The following is a 17,286-nucleotide window of genomic DNA, read 5'->3' as shown; positions in this document are numbered from 1 at the left end:
GAAAGTGACCCTGCCAGCCTGGCTGGGGCAAGGCAGATGGGCATTTCCCATTTAATAGCCCCCCCCATTGCCCTCTTAAGGACCCTGTCATGCTGGGTATTTTCGCTGGAGGGACCTGATCTCTGTGGGCGTTTAAGTTCCTGTTTGTTTTTCCCCTCTAAGAGCCTCATTTGAGTAACTCCATGGAGACCTACAACGTACTGTCAAGCAGGCAAACTGAGCTACATACAATATTCATAGAGAAGAATATCACTCATGCCCGGCATTCTCCACATGGAGCCCCACCAGGCTTCTCCTAGCAGCACCATGGAGCTGGGCCTTCAGCTAGGACAACGCTGAGAAGAGCTATTGAGGACAGTGCTCACTGAGGATTTTATGATAAATAGCTTCCCTGCGGGGGGTTGCTAGAGCAGAATGACATATGGGACTTTAGCGCACTCCACCTTCAGCAGGTGCGTGATTTGAGAGAACAGTAGGTTTGCCGGAAAGAAGAAAGCCTGAATGTTGTACTGTCTTGGCTTTCGCTCCCTTTTCTTATGCTTGAGCACTGGCTGGAGCGGCTCATTCAGTATTGTGGCCACAAAGCAGAAGGGCCAAGCTCGCCAGGTTTCAGGCCTCATTTCACCTACAGTTTGCTGAGGCTGTGTTTTGATTCCAGTGTCTATGATACAGGAGCTCCTTGTTCTGCAGAATTGAGGGGTCAGTGGCTAGGCAGCTGTATGAGGTACAATAATCGTTAGGGGGAGAAAGACACCAAGTCACCTTAATACTTGAGTGATTCAAAAGACTCAAGGAAGTGTTAGAGTCTCAATGAGCAGTGTTGATTTAGAACTTCCTACAGTGTCATGACAGCCCTTCCTTCTCATGCTGATTGGTAACCAGGTTTCCCAAGAGGCCCTGGGCTGTAATATTAGCCAGGAGTCTTCGTATTTTGATGGTACGTTTGGCTTCATGGGGGAGGAAATGTCTAGTCTCTGTGTCTAGAAAATAAAGACTAAGGGGTCAGGCATGTTGTGGGACACCTGATTAATCTGAGCCACTCTGGAGATTCATGTAAACCAAATTGGTTCCAGGTTTGAGAGATTACCAGGGTTTAGCTGCAGCTTTCTCCAGACAGCCCTGGCTGCCTTTAGAGTGTCTCTGTTTTTAAGCACTGGCGAAACTGTTCTTTGAAGGGGAAAATGACTTCTCCATCCACTGAGCTGGCAGAGTAGACGGAACAAACTCTGCTGCCCCATGGGCTCCATCCTGCACTACCACAAAGGAAAATAACAGGTGTCACTGGGCTAATGGAGGGTCCAATTCTCCTACAATCCTGACTGACACATATAAACTTGGATCCTCAAAGATATTTAGGTGCCTAAGTCCCATTGGCAGTGACATAGCTAAATACCTCTGAGGCTCTGCACCATATACTCTCTGGAGTCAGTGGGACTACATGGGGAAGGGGGGACCAGACTGAATCACTGGGCCCACATGCATTGCCTGCTGGGGCATGGATCCTGTGTGGGGCTGTGCAGGTGAGCTGGGCATAGGGAGAGCACAGTGAGCATCCAGATGCTGAAACTGAGATACGTTCCTGCATAAGCCCCATAAACCCCAGGCTGTTGGAGCCCAGAATCGATTCCCAAACACATTTGAACCCTGCACTTACCTGCTGCCTCTGACCTCGTGAATCCAAGCGTCTTCTCTGTAGTACTAATGATCCCTACCAAGGAGGTCAGTATTAGCCCTATTTTACAGCGGGGGAAACTGATCAACTTGTCCAAGGTCACCCAGCAAGCCCATGGGAGAGCCTGGAACATATCTCCTGAGTCCCAGTGCAGTGAACTATCTACTAGGCAAAACTGCCTCCCTATAAATCAAACTTACAGGGAAGAATCTGCAGTAGAACCAACCTCTGTTCTCCCCCCCCAACAAACGGGCCCAGTCATCAGTACGTGCCTCCCCAAATACACAGCATGTGAGCCATCTGGGTTAATGCTGGAGTGCAGAACAGATGGGGAATACATGGAAAGAGGAGTACTTGCAGAGAAGTGGGGCAGGCTTCCAAGGAGAGGAGTGAGGCGTGAGAAACCCCCTTCCCTCCCCCTCCCAAATAAATTACTTACATACAAGAATCCAACCCAAGAACAGCCAAGCCGTCCCACCCCATCCCTCAGCTCTTTTGTCCAGAGTAGCTAACATTAGGGCCAACGCATTCATGCATTTAGACAGCAATGATCTGGGAAGCCAATCATTCCTGAAATGGACTCTTACAGTTAGATAAGCAGCTGGCTTCCCTGGCTGATACCCCCTGGGTTGCATGGCCTCGGGCAAAAACGCTCTATATCTCTATAAACATACCATCATGTCTCCTCGCTCCCCTTGCACTAACCTGCAAACTGACCCCATCAGAATGTTCATGCATGACTGGGGGAGACCAAAGTGCGTCCCGATTCCTCTAGCCAGGCAGAGTCTGGCTCCACTGCGGCAGGCAGCCAGCCTCCCAGCAGGGGAGACAGACTAGCGTGACTCGAACTAAAAATACCACCAGCGTGGCCCTGGCACTGGGTGGTGTCTTGGGCAACTCCTCCCCCACTAGCAGTTTGACTAGACAGAGGGGTTGATGTTCAGGCCCCAAAGGCCTCTCTTAATCTCCCTGGCTGACAGCTGTGTCTGGCACTCTGCCTTGCAGGCCAATTACAGCTGGATTGAACCCTAAAACTTTGTAATTTGGCTACCCTACAGCTAAGGGGGAGGGGAGGGCTAGGATACATGACTTCAATAGCCGAAGGGCAGCAAAGCCCAGGAGGGGGAAAGCCTGTCTGGGGTGGTCTGAGGAGCAATGATTCCATCTGACATCATAAAAATGAGCAATGGGACATCAAGGAGAATTTCTGAAGCAAACAGCTGATCTGTGAAACAGTTTCCCACAGACGAGTTACCCAGAGGCTTAAACAAAGCCTTTGGCAGTGATCTGTGGGAATCAATCCTGCCTTGGCAAGGGGGAGTTTGGTGATTTTCTGTGTGCCTGATTGTGTGCTGTGCACAGTCTCACCAGCAATGTAATGGGGGGTGGGGGGGCACCAGGCCTCTACAGTGGAAGCTGCATGTCCTGGTTGGGTTCTCTGGCGAGCCCTCAGCAACAGAGCCAACAATGGGCCTAGCGGACCATGGCCTGCACACATGCATCCACAGGAAGTCAGTAGGACCAGGTATTGGGTTCTAGTAGATGCAGCCCCCTGCTTAAATTACCCCTAATGGGAAAAGACTCTTCCCGAGGGCTGTGAACACACAAGTTACAGGCTTTTTTTTTTTTTTTAAAGGAGGAGGAAATATTGGGTGGGTGGGTGAGAAACTTGTGGCTGATTAATGGGTTCCGAACAACGTGTATGTTTTTGGAAGGGAGAAATAATTTACTTAAGTTAAAAAAAAATCTGTTCTATTTCCAAAGGCCCCTAGAGCATTGGATGGACACATTTTAAAAATCAAAGCCAATAAATATTCATGCAGCGTTCATCCTGTTCAGTCTATCGCTGCCACTGAAACAGGGTGGAATCCTGGTCCCATTGAATTTGCCATTAACTTCAATAGGGTCCGGATTTCACCCTAGCCTTTAACACGCTGCAGCATGTTCACTTTGCTGCAGCATTTCCTACATTTCGAGTGGGAAATACTGAAAAAGACGACTGTGAAGTTGTTCTACTGCAGTGTGCTGGCTGCTGCGGGTTTTTTTCAGTGGCAATCTCTTTGTCCTCCGTGTATGTCTGTGCAAGGCCCTTTATCCAGAATTTGGCTCAGTGATTCTGGAGCCCAAGTCCATGAATGTATGAAATAAAAGTAAAAAATTAAGAACTGCCAGTCACATAAGTAGTGATATGTTGGGACTTTAAAATTTATTCCAACATGCTATTTTTTTAAAAATATGCTCAGACTGAGCAGACAGTCTTGAGCTGTAGTAAAGGCAATATTATACTTGTAAAAACTTCTCATTCACAGTACAGATGTCATTTACAATAAGGGTCACAAACATCAAATACTGAGTATTTTTTTCCTTTTTTCTTCTTCTTGTTTTTTTACATCAGACTCTGTGCTTTTTACCTGCATTTTTTTTCCTTTTTTTTTTTTTTTGCACTGATATAACCATACAGACATTGCAAGATGCAAATGTAGAAACTGGAGTTAAAATAAAATTACAGGCAAAACTACCCAATTACATTGTACACTGTACATATTTACAGTACCTTTTTTGGAATGTATTGCCATTTTTAAGAACATATAGAAACTTTCTACAGACTATTCCACTTGCAGAATACATACATCTTTTAGAAAAAAAGGCAAATATGTATCTTACATGAGACCATGTATATTAAATTTGCGTACACATTATTATTATTTTTTACATTACATTTACTAAAGTGATCTTAAGTGCCATCATAGTTCAGTAATGAAAACAAATTGGTTTTATGCCATTAGGACTGATTTGTGTGTGTGTGAATAATTTACAATGTTTTTATTTGTAAATACTGTGCGATAGATGGAATTCTTTTAAAAAAAGAAGACCCGCATGATGAAACCAAGTCAGGAACCGAGAAAGTCTCGTGTAAGAACAAGTAAAAGGGCTAGATCAAATTGTACGCACAACTCGAGTAAAAATAGTTATAATTACACAGTTTTGTGTGTCAATGTATTTTGTTTAGATGCTATTTTTGAGGATTTAAAGGAAAAACAAATTAGAGGGGACAAAAGGAATTTAATTAAAACAGGGGTTTTTTTGCAGCTTTTCAAGAAGGGGTTGAGGGAAATTAAATACAAAAATGTGATCAAATTATTGAGTCTTGATGCCTAAACTTTGGCTCCTTTGGGAGGTCATTCATGCTGAAATACCTTTGAGGCTCTGGGTCAAACTCTCACTTATTTTAATGGGAGTTAGGCCCCAAAATACCTTTAAGGATCAGGGCCTTTACTCCCATTAACTTTTAGTGGGCGTTACGAGGCCTACCTGCTATTTGGATCTGTGACAATCTTCCCCTACACCTAGATTTGGCACCTCAGTAAAGGTGGTCTGATTACGAGACATGCTGAGTACCTGCAACTCCTGTTGATTTCAGCAGGCTTTGTGAGAACTTAGCATCACTGAAAAGAAGATCCCTTTTATCTAGGTGACTAGCTATGGCTTTAGGAGCCTAACTTCAGGGAGCTATGTCTGAAAACGTTGCCCTGCAAGAACAGGTGATGAACACACATCCCCCAGTCATAAGCAGTAAAGCCACAGCTACTGCATCACTAGGGTTAAGAGTTTCCTGTTGTACTTCTTGGATATCTACCAATAAACTGACAATTTATAAATAATTTGGGCTGACAATGACCTGCTGCAAGGTTGCATGATGTGTCTGGGAGCAGATACCGATAGGGCTCAATCCTGAAAGATGTTGAGCACGCCAGCCCGGATCCAGGAAAGAAGTTCAATACATGCTTTACCTGTAAGTACATTGAAGTAAATGTGACTATTCGCATGCTTAAGTGCTTTGCTTTATTGGACCAAGGCAGAGTGCTCGACACATTGCATGACTAAGTCCATTGAGAGCAAGGAGAGTCAAATTATTTCATAAGCTGGGTCTTTCACTGACAGATTCTCTCATGGACACATCCATACCCATTTGCCATTGAGTAGCACCCCAAGCAATGGCTTACATGGAAAAGGAACATTAGGGGAACATCCAGCAGCGAGATAAAAGGATACCCGGATCCACATGAAAAGCTCAGCTCTCTGTAGGTCAACATCCAGCACTCCCCAGATCCCTGGTTCTTCCTGGACCACAGCCAGGAACCTTGGGAATAGATAAAACTCAGGGACTTTAAAAAAATACTTTCCCCACTTTTTTTTAATTTGTTATTTGTATTATTCATCTCTTTTGTAGCATGGGATACAAAGTGCTTGTGCACTTATTAACTGATTCTGCCCCCGCCCCTCCAAGGTAAATCAGGATTCATTCTTCCCTATTTAAAGATGGAGGAATAGACACAAAGAGCCATAGTAAGAGTTCAAGCCTGCAAACACTTCCCAGAGAGCACAGCACCTACTCCTGGGACTAAGCCAAGGAGTGCACAAAGTGGAGAGTGCAATGCTCGGTAATTGGGACCTGATGTAAACAGGTGCAACTCCACTTAAATCAAGGGTGTTGCACCCGTTTACACCTTGTCAGAACATGATCCAGAGGAGTTGAGTGATTTGCTCAAGGTCACCCTATGATTTAATGGCGGGCTGGGTTCAGAGTTTGGGTATTTCAGTCCTCTAAACCTGAGCTCAAACCAAGAGACCATCATGCTTTGGTGGGGGCACTGTTTCCCTTGGAGTTTTGGAGCCAAACTAACATGATCATTTTGCTCATATAAATCAATGTTGTTTTTCTTTTTCTGATCTTATGTGGCTAATTCTGACCTGCCATAGGCACCTGCTGCACCCAGTAGAGGGAGCATGAGGCAGAATTCCACCCTAATCCTAGCTTCTCGCCAAAAACTACGGGAGATTTGTCACACTGGGAATCCAGGGCAGGCCTGTGATCTGGGAATTTCTGCCTGTACTCCCCTACAATTTACATAGGTGCCTGTGTTCACACAGGCACACACACGCAGGCACAGAGAGTACACATTACTCCTGCACATGACTGGCATGTTATGTGAATGGCACCAAAGCTTGGCAGGATATGGGTGCACCTTAACAGTGCATTTGCCATGCCTATACCACCCCTTTTGGACACACACACACACACATACACACACACACGGCAGAGAATTCAACCCATTCTGAGCTTCTAAAGAACCAAAAGAAGAAAAACAATGAAAGCAACAAGCTAAGGTACGGAGGGAATTGTGTTTTTCCCTCAGAAGTGGCAGAAAAAACTAAGCTCTTTCCAATGTGCTGACAGGTCAAGGGTTAAAATATGGTTAAAAAATAGAGCCAAGCACATTTGATCTAGCCCAAAGTTAACATCATACGCACTCGACGTAACCAGATGCTGTGTACAACCACTGCATTATTTCTCTTTATGTACAATTGCAATTATTTAAAAAAACAATTAAATACATAAAGCTACCTTGAAATAATGTTAAGAATGTGACAAGGGGAAAGAAACGAAAGAACCGGCCATAGCCAGGAAATTCAAAGCTGTATCATTATGGAGGGAAGGAATGGGTTCAAACGATGCTCACGCACGGGCCCTGATTCCACAGTCCATCCCTGCTCATCACAGCATTTAAACATGTGCTTCATTCCCATTAAAATGAACGGGACGTACCCATGTTTTCCTGAATAGAGATGGTTTGCTGAGTTGGGCCACGGGCCACAATCCTGCAGTGAGATCCGCTTGGGTCTGACTGGAGGATTGGGAGTCAGAGTTATGCCGTGGGGTGGTCGGGGAAAAGGAAAACTTGGTAAAAGTGCTAGTCAGGACTGGAGGGGTCCAGTGAACTCTGAAATCTGGACACTGGTTTAGTTGGTGTCACAATCTTAACGTTATTTCCACGGGATCTTCTTTTAAACTTAATTCCCTTTACACCAAAAGAAAAAAAAATATCACAGACGTTTGTTAAAAACAGCTCATGTTATTCACCCGTCAGCCGGGGGCAGATCGTAGTACATCAGGTCTGGCAAGGTGACATGTCCTCATTCAGGATTATATTTGGTTTATTATTATTATTTTAAAAAGTAAATTATGTACCCGATAAACTGGAACAGCTCTGAAAGAAGAAAGAATTGGCCCATTGGTTAAATATTTCTATCTTTCGTTTGTTTGTTTTCTTCAAAAAAAGTGTCTGTACAGATTCCATTGACTGGAAAGCCCTCTGAAGCAGTGAAGAGCCTGCTGTCTATTAGGGGAAATATGCATTGAACGTTCGTATTTTAAAAAGTGTGTTAACACAACACAGCAGAATGGCTCCATCACGTCTCTCTGGATTTGGTATCACATCTATTGGCAGTAGAGGCCATCACTCTGCTAGAGATGGTCATATTTAAAAATATGCTATGAAAAAAGTTACTATGCATGCATAACAGGCCAATTTTCATACATTACCACTCGGTCATCAGAACCTCTGTCTATGAAATACCAAAAAGGCCCCTCCACGCAAAGTAGGCTAGGTGTCTGCAACATTTTATTTAAATAAGTAAATAAAATAAACTACGCTCTGGAGCCAGCGGTGGGTTACAAAGCCATAGGTGTGCCAATAAAAGAGCACATGAGCTATTTATTGCATCCCTATAACTTTTTCCTTAAGAAGGGCCTCACTGAATTATTTGGGAAGGCAAGGGCTATAGAACCATAAATAAAAGTACGGCCAGAAATTGTTTGCAAGGCAGAGATTTTATTTTCATTTTGAACCCAGGAAAGAATGGTGACAGAGGGCTTCTAAACCCCAGAAAACGGGGCTTCAGGGTGACACGGGCATGACTCTCACTCCGGTGGTGCAAGCGGCACCACTACCATACTGTGCCCCTTAAGAGCAGCCAGCCCTGGAATGTCACTATTAAAGCAAGCCTAAGAATGGCTCTTTTAAAAACTGAACACCAGTCCCAGAACTGGGTCTACATTCGATACATCCTTGTTTTCTTGCAGTTAAATCTCTGAAGACCCCTTTTGTTGCTTTTTTAAAAAGTGCTTTTATGGGTCCTGCAGAAGGGAGGTGTGTTTGAGATTTTTTCTTCTTTTTGGAGAGATATTTGCATTCATTCCTAATGGGCCTCCCATTCTAAAATAAGTGCTAGTTTCATTTACAATTCAGGGTAAACACATTTTCAAATGTAAAGCAGTCGCAACTGTTTAAAGCACAAAGATAGGCAACCAGAATGATGCAAGAAAAAACAAACAAACAAGCACTTTGCCAAGAATTAAATAAAGCAGGTAATAAATATGGATCATAAACTTCTGTACACAGGAGAAAGGGTTTGGTTTTTTAATCATTTAATCAATATTAAAAAAGATTTTTTGTTTTTGTTTTCAGTGCATCTTCTTCCCGCTTAAAATGCTTAACCTTTTCCTTTCTGCATCTCTCGAGCGTATATGAACACACACCTAAATGGCAAAAAAGACAAGGTCTAACAAACCCCTTTCCAAAAAACTCTAAAAAAATATTCACAGCCTCAAACATTTTTGTACATTTCAAGCAACAAAAGGTATAGAAAAAGGCACAAGTAACTGCATACATGTGGAGATAATACCAGACTGGGACAAAGGAAACCAAGAATCTTCCATGGGTTTGGTCATACACAAGGAGTGCTTCTTATAGCGATGATTATACTGAAGGAAATAGTGTTGAAAATGTCTGTTGATTTACATAGGAAGCCTAGAGGTGGAAGAGATGAATGGAGGCTTAAGTATTTCCTATATTCTCATCCACCTGCCTTTGAGTTTGCCTAAACCGTGTGCGTTCTAAGTGTGGGCTGCTCTTCCTATGGGTTCCCCCTTGGTGACTTGGCTCTCCCGAGAGGTTCCTTCTCCTAATGGAGAACTGGTGGGAGTGTGAATGGCTCAATGAGGGCTCAGACAAGCAGCCGGTGCTGCTGCTTCTGTCCAACGTCTGTGTGGGGAAATCTGAGATGAAAGTGCAGGATGATTCAACGTAAGTGCTTGAGCTGCCACATTGCTTCTTGCCCGTTTTTTTCAAGGGTTCTTCCCCGCTTGTTGAAGGCTTTGGAGAGTGCTCATAATTTGTGCTCGGACAGTCGGCGGGAGCTGAGCAGCCTTCTTGTTCTGAGTGGCTGGGCTCAGCATACTTTTTTACCCTGTATTCCTCCTGTTCTGTCTTTTGCTGATGCTCACTAGTCCTCATTTTCTCTTCAAAGTAGCCGCTGCCTTTAAGCTGTGGGGACAGTGTGTATTTAGAAACCTTCACAGCTGGGGATACGGATGAAGATTCTTGTGGGACCTGTGGTTCCTTGCCCCTTTCCTTAGCCTGGCTGAATTCTGTAAAGCTGCTGCTGCCACTGCCACCAGGTGAAAAATATCCCGCTTGCAGTGACACAACGGAACTGGGCATCAAACTGGGATGGGTACTTGGTCTGGCCTGGACCATCTGGATGCCCCCAATTGGAATCATAGGATATGAAGTCCTTGTTAGCTGCTGTGAATGCAACGGAAGATGGCTGAAGACATTCTCTTCCCCTCGGCTTGGAGCATGGACATGTAGTTCATGGGATGCTTGCAAGGGTCTGGAGCAGACAGGCTGTGTAATGCCAGGTGAACATGCTGGACTTCGAGGTTCTATCTTCTGCATTTGAGAGAGAAAAAATAGCTGAGTCAGTGAGGGTTAGAGCTCCTAGGATCATCAGTCCACACAGCATGGCTCCAGGCACCAGCACTCCAAGCGTGTGCCTGGGGTGGCAAGCTGCGGGGAGCAGCCTGCCGGTCCCTGCGAGGGTGGCAGCCAGGCAGCCTTCGGCGGCTTGCCTGCGGGAGGTCTGCTGGTCCCGCGGATTCGATGGAAATTCGGTGGTGGGTATGCTGAAGCCATGGGACCGGCGGACCTCCCGCAGGCAAGCCACCGAATCTGCGGGACCGGGGACCTCCCGCAGGCAGGCTGCTGAAGGCAGCCTGCCTGCCGTGCTTGGGGCAGCAAAAAAGCTACAGTCGCCTCTGAGTCCACAGTACGAGTAACAACTGACTGGCTTTATTAACGTTCTATTGGAATGTAAAGGGATAAGCAAACCCCAGCAGCTATGCAGGTTCTGTTCAGAATAGAATAGAGAGGGGCCTGAGGCATGAAATTTGGTTCTGGACTCAACCATCCACAAAGGCTGGTGGAGTGCAGATCTAGGGTTTTGATTCAGGCCCATCTCTATGTCAGAATCTTTCCCAAAGCTTCCCCATGAGTTTGAAACAGATCAAAAACACCACAAGAAAAAATATTCTAGTTCTTCTGCTTTTGCCTGGCGCTGTGAAGAGCAGTAGAGTGGAATTTTTTTTTAAAGAAACCGTAAACCGTAACAATTTCTAGTACAAAGCAGAGTTTTAGACTGAGTTTGAGTTCTGAGTGATGGACAGGGTCATTTCATTTGATAGGAACTAATTTGCACGTCCCTAATAATCAATGGTTAAAGACCCTTTCATGTTATTTTTTGCCTGTTCATCACTCCGTCTCTAGGTTTCACATAGTTTTCTGACCTATGTCATCTCCAGAAATATGGGCTACACAGAAATGGATTTCCAAGGGGATTAGAACAGGTAACCACACAGGACCTCCAAGAGGAAATGGTGGAATGCTCAACACATGATCCTTAAAATTGGGCTGAACACAGAATTTGAGAATTTACTGCAGGGCACACGCTCCCAGTTATGGTCTATAGAGAACCAGCTGCTCCCAGGATGCTGGTTCTACAAGACTGGAGGCAATAGGCAAAGTGATAGCAAAAGCAGTCAGTGTAAATGGACAAAATATTTACCATACTTCAGGCAAACTCTTGCCTAAGATCCTTTCTCCAATGTAAGTTATTGCCAGAGCTCCACGGGGTCATTTGGGGCCTGTTTACACAACAGAGACTAGCCCATGGCAGCTGACTGGGGCTCGCAGGGCTCTGGCTGGGACCCTTGCAGGGTCCCAGAACCCGGGCTCTAGCCCGAGCCAGAAAGTCTGCATAGCAGTGTAACAGCCCTGCAGCCCGAGCCCCATGAGCAGGAGTCAGCTAGCATGGACCAGCCAAGGGTTTTCATTCACTGTGTAGACGTACCTTGGGAGAATACAAAGAGGAGGAGAGGGTGATCTGTGCAACAGCCAATGAGAGGGGAAGTGGTTTCCCACCCCACTTATGCTTAAATTAAACCCTATTTTAAGGGTTTAAGTGGGGTGCAGGACCTTGTACAAAGCCTTGCACTGGGGAGAATTTCACCCTGTTTAAATAGGCTGATCTAATCCTGCACTGGCTAGTCTATATTGGTTTTTAGATCACTTCCTATGATTCTAAAAGTGCTTCCTTCCTTCCTAAAGATGAGAGCGCTCACTGACCCTTCACTTCTCATTATTTCTAAGCATCAGTCACACCTGAGATCTCAAACTGTAGGTGACCTGAGAGGGGCAGCTCACTACTGAGGTCACCGACCACCAGGTGGACGATGTTTTCCTAACAAGGGCAAGTTGAAATCAGGCCATGCTATACTGTGCTTTATATTGTGACCCTACCAGCTGGGTCAATGTATCTCACTGATTGCTTCCCTATTTAACAGCTCTGCCTGGTAGAACTGTCTTTCTGCAGCACTGTGCTGCTGCATACTCCACGGCATGACCGTCCAAAGATCCAGACAGTGCAGGAAACAGCACATGGTGCTAGCTGTAGGCAATGGAGAAATGCTCTGCTCTGTGGCTTTGTGCAGCATCTGTTCCACCAGAACTATGGATGCTCCTGCTCTACAGCCTCCACTCTCACTTGCTTATTCCTAAAAATAAACATATCAAAGCAAGAGTGTGGATATCAGACACGGGCAGACGACAATTCCAAACCAGTTGCTTTAGCATCTTGGCACAGTCTGTGCGGCAAAAGGACTTAAGCTTCTTTGCATCCACTCCTCATATTTGAAGTCCTAGGCAGCAATTCCAGCCTCTGCCTGCCCAGCAAACAGCAGAGAACTCTTAATGGAAGCCTTTCAGGGCAGGGACCATGGCTTGGCATATGGTTGTTCAGAACCTAACACAGTGGACACTGATTGTTTCCAGGGCCTCTAGGTTGGACTCTAATAAAAAATATTGTAATCATAACACTGGGAGAAATGACACAATAGAATTCCCTGGTTCCTCTCGCAGGGACTCCAGATCAAATGCTATTCCTTTGTAAGTCAAGAATCTGTTTTTTCTAATTAATGTCCCTGCAAACACCACCTTGGGTTGGAAAATCCAGCTCTGATCTTTCTGCCTCCTGCATCGTCATCAGGAATAAAGATTCTGCAGTGAAAACTCAGCTGACAATCTCAGTGATGACGGGTGAAGCAGAATAGACTTCAGCTCTATCTCTCATAGCTGCTCTGGTGCTGTAAATCTAGCAGGAGTGAAAACTTCTGTGTCAGTAAAGTGAGCAGAGGAGACTGGGGGCTGCCCAAAGAACAGACAAATGGATTAAGAAGGGGTCACTTTTCTGATTACAACCACTCTTCAAAGGGACTGGATTATTTACCTCCTGGTTTGTCCAAAGCATCATTAATGACATAGTCAGTTATGTCATTACAGTCTGGGAATTGAGTCTGTCAGTTTGCTCAGGCTCCCTGCTGGCTGGAGAGATACCTCTGCTCTACTGGATTCTAAAATTTTGAAGGGTGATCGTGAGCTTGCAAACAGAGACAGGGAGGTTTAGAATCCAGTGTCACATTCGGGGTCTGTGTGTGTAAGTTATATAATAATTGTATGTCTGCTTTCTGCAGCATGAGGATCCATCACAGGAGATTATTTCACAGCGGACTGAAATAGCTGTAAGGTCGGTGAAAGTCGGGGCCTAACCCAGGGGATAGTGTTTGAAGTTATAAAGGAAAAGGATAAAACAAACAAACCCTGAGGGAAATCAGTGCCACATCCCTGATAGGGAAAAACCACAGACAAGGAAAAACATGCACTGCGCTATATGGTTTCTATGAGGAATCAGAGGATCACTGTCTGCCAGGAGTTACTATGGCAGAAGTTCTGTAAGGGCTTTCTCTCCCCAGAACACACTCCATAGGCTCACATCAGTTTCACAGCAGTGTATCTGCACTGACTGACTTCAGTGGGGTTACTCCTGATTTACACCAGCATAACTTAGGGCTTGTTCACACAAGGGCTTATTCATGCATTCACCTCGTACAGTTTCAAACTAGGAAATTTTTAGTCTGAGCCAGCAGGGTCTACATGGCCTGTTAGTGTGCAACACGCTACTGCACACTACAATTTACCCCTCTGCAGTTCAGACTAACACATCACGTAGACAAGCCCTTAGAGGAGAGCCAGGCACATACAGACTTTCTGTGGAGAGATGGCAGTGGAGGTGGGTGATTTCTCTACAAACCGTGTGACCTAATTAATCTATATGTGTGGGAGAAACACACTAACATCCTTTACATGTAGGATGTGATGTGTCCAGCAGAAGAATTATTAATTGTTTTTTTGACCCAGTGGGGAAAACACCTAGTTGGTTTGAGAAAGCGAGTGAGATGAGAAGCCCAAATAAATGTTTCTCAACAGTTAACGTAACAGAGCTGGCTGGAAGTCTAGATTGGATTACTAACGATGACGAGACCTTTCACCTTTACTGGTTCAAATCTGGTTCAGGTCAGTAGCAACTGAACAGATCTAGAATATGGCTATTCATGGCCTTTGAGAAATGAGTTAGTGGGTCTCAAATTCCTACAGAGCAAGTGTCCCTATCACAAAACCACTAAGTGCCCTCCCCGCCTTGTGGCCTCTTCAGCAGGAAGGCCAAGGACTGAATGAGCCACAGATAATGAATTATCCTCCCATTCTTTAGAAGTTGTTCCTCCACACAGCTGTGGCATTAACCCTTAACTTTAAAAACAAAAACACACAAAAGAAGAAAAACAGTGTGGGGGACACGTGTGTGTGTGTGTGTGTGTGTGTGTGTGTGTGTGTGTGTGTGAAGAGAAGGGGGAGAGAGAAGAAACGGAAGGGGGAAGAAGGAGGGGAAGAGAGAAGAAGTGGAAGGGAGAGAAATGGTGTGTGGAGGAAAAGTGATGGGGGCAGAAAACACGCACTTGCTGCTACCTGTGTAGTTCCCATCCTGTGAATTAGTAGAGGAGATCGGTCACTTTGACATCTTTCACTAGACAATATTCATGAAGGAAAATCAAATGACTTACAAAGATGAATAGAAAATATGAACAAAGAAGAAGAATCGGAGCTTACCAACGTGGACTCATATAGCTCTGCACTTTTGCCAAGGAACCTGTGAGGTAGAGGCATTGAAGCTAATATTCCATGCTGGACTTTTAATGAGCTTTGAACTTGGTCATCTGCAGCTGATTTGCTACTACAAGGCAAGTCCTCTTTCCCTGGGGATGGATATCTAGAAAGTGACTCTGAACACACTGGAGGCAACGTTTTCTTCAGTGACAAATATCTGACTGATGACATCTCTCTGCTGGGAGACAAATGCCTCACAGGGGAGACTCCCCTCTCTGGTGAGAGGTACGTTCTTGGGGATAACTCTCTTCTTGGGGAAGGGTGCCTGCTGGGTGACAGCTCAAGCCTTGGTGACACACATCTCAGCGGAGATGCCTCCCTTCTTGGTGACATGCGCTGACACGGTGACATCCCTCTCCCTGGAGACAGGCACCTTAGCGAAGACATTTCTCCAGTTGGCGAGAAACGTTTAGGTGAAGTTTCATTTTTGGTTAACAAGTGCTTTCTAGCTAGCATTGGCCTGCTGCCGCCACCAACACCACCAGAGTCCTTGCCTGGAGACCATTTCTTTCTTGGGGAGGTGTCTTTTGAGGTTGACAGGTCCATAGCTAAGAACATGTGCTGCTTTGTGACAGATTCCCTTTCAGCAGAAGCCAAATGTTCACTGGAGGTCAAAGCTGGCGTATGGAGACTCAAGAAGCTGTGGCGAACAGCAACTTCACTACTGTCTGCTGAGCACTGTGTTTCCAGCCCAGAGGAGGTGGTCTGGTGGCCCCTGCCTACTTGCTGGCTGCTGGAGACAATATCTTGTGTTAAAGACAATGCTGCTCTGGTGCATTCCTCTGGAGCAGATGCAGAGCTGCCCGAAGAGTGCATTGGAAGGGAGATATGTTTCGCTTCTGAAAACTTTAAAGGTGGCTCATCTTGGCTCTCCTCTTCCTCCTCATCTTCATCATCTTCATTGTCATCGTCATCATCAGATTCCTCTAGGTCTGAAAACTGGTGCTCCTCAATAGGCTCGGATCCCTCCCTCCCTTCGGAATCTTGGAATAGGTCTTCACTGGTTCCTGGAAAAAAAACAATAGGGGAAAAAATCCATCAGGCATGCAAAATAGGCACAAATATATTGAAATAATCAACTTCTGTGTTAAAGTCTGAGTGCTCAAAGGAGCTCTGAGAGGACTAGATCAAAAAGGGATATTTTTGCTGTCCAGACCCTTATCATCTTGTGTCTGATGCTTGCAACCTCTTCCTCTCTGACCTTGATATCTGCAGTCCTCACCCCGTCGTTCACTCAAAAGGCTGCTGCTAAAATCATCTTTCTGGCTCATTGCTTTGACCAGCCTCCCATCATTTGCATTCCTCTGCTGGCTGTACCCCACCACCTCAAACACAACCCATGAGCTGTACGGTCCCCTCACAAGTTAGCTCCTCCATAGCTCAGTGAACTATTATTTTGCTCCCAGCCTTTGCTCATCCAGCAGCCGTCACGTCCGCTGCTCCCTCAAACACCTCCCCGCTTTCTCCCGTGCCTCCCATTATGAATGGGAAAAGCTCGCTGATAAGAGCTACAAAGCCATGACTTTCTCTTCCTTTAAGTCCCTCTTCAAGACTTTTCTCTGCCATGATGCCTACAAAGCTCTACCAGCTGGCAGTGGCTAGGCAGGTGGAAATCTGCCACATCTCTGCCAAATGCTTGTTTTTACTGTTATCTCACTCATCTCCTCACTCCCCTTTCTTTGTCTCTTCCAGTAGTTGCATGTGGACATAACTAGAGCAGGGTGAATTTTTTTTTTTTAATTCTGTCAACATTTCAAACATCAGAATTGCCCCTTCCCATACAAACAAAAACCAGGGAAAAAACTGTAAAAAAAAGTCTGTGAAATTTTCCCCTCCCCCTTTTTTGACCAGTTCTAGTCATAACTTAGACTGTGAGCTCTGTCTGGCGGAGGCCGTTTCTGCATCTCTGTCGAATGCCTAGCAGCATAAGGCTCTGACCCTTAACCTGACACCTAGATGCTGCTGCCAATACAAATAAAATAAATACATTAATAGCACTGAGTGTGTGAGAGGTGCTGGATACAGCGCACATTCTAACTGCCATGGGGCTAGAGTCACAAAGGAACTCAGACACCTAGAAAATTACCAGGATTCACAGAGCCTGAGATAGGTGCTCAGGCTTCCTATACAAGGAATGGAGGCAGATAGGTGCTTAAGAATAGGATCCACCAACGCCAGAATGCTAGGCAGGGAGCCGCCTAAGCTAGTCAATGAAAGGGGAGTTTGGCATCTAAGTCTGGACTGGAGGGAGGCGCATCCCTCTGCTTGGGATTCTCAGCTGTGAGCCCGCACCTGGCAACAGGCACCTCAGGAATTTCTTGCAAGAATCTCGAGGGAAGAGGGGTGACAGCCACCTTCCTCATAACTTTTAGCCTA

At 45.4% G+C, this 17,286-nt stretch overlaps 1 protein-coding gene across 9 annotated transcripts in view; it reads right to left on the bottom strand.

Moving 5' to 3' along the window:
* Positions 1–3,856: 3,856 nt before the first annotated feature.
* The window catches only part of HIVEP3 (HIVEP zinc finger 3), a 443,901-nt gene continuing 430,471 nt past the window's right edge, over positions 3,857–17,286 (bottom strand). For all 9 annotated transcript variants that reach the window (XM_032764058.2, XM_032764060.2, XM_032764061.2 and 6 more), the window contains 2 exons: positions 14,854–15,917; positions 3,857–10,248 (listed from right to left, as the gene is read on the bottom strand). In XM_032764058.2, coding sequence (XP_032619949.1) covers positions 9,352–10,248; positions 14,854–15,917 — 1,961 coding nt within the window. In that variant the 3' untranslated portion in view covers positions 3,857–9,351. The remainder of the gene's footprint in view (positions 10,249–14,853; positions 15,918–17,286) is intronic.

This window comes from Chelonoidis abingdonii, chromosome 25 (genome assembly GCF_003597395.2).
Source record: "Chelonoidis abingdonii isolate Lonesome George chromosome 25, CheloAbing_2.0, whole genome shotgun sequence".
Classification (NCBI taxonomy): Eukaryota; Metazoa; Chordata; order Testudines; family Testudinidae; genus Chelonoidis; species Chelonoidis abingdonii.
The sequence above is the reverse complement of the archived record's forward strand: the minus strand, read 5'-3'. Positions and strand labels throughout refer to the sequence as shown.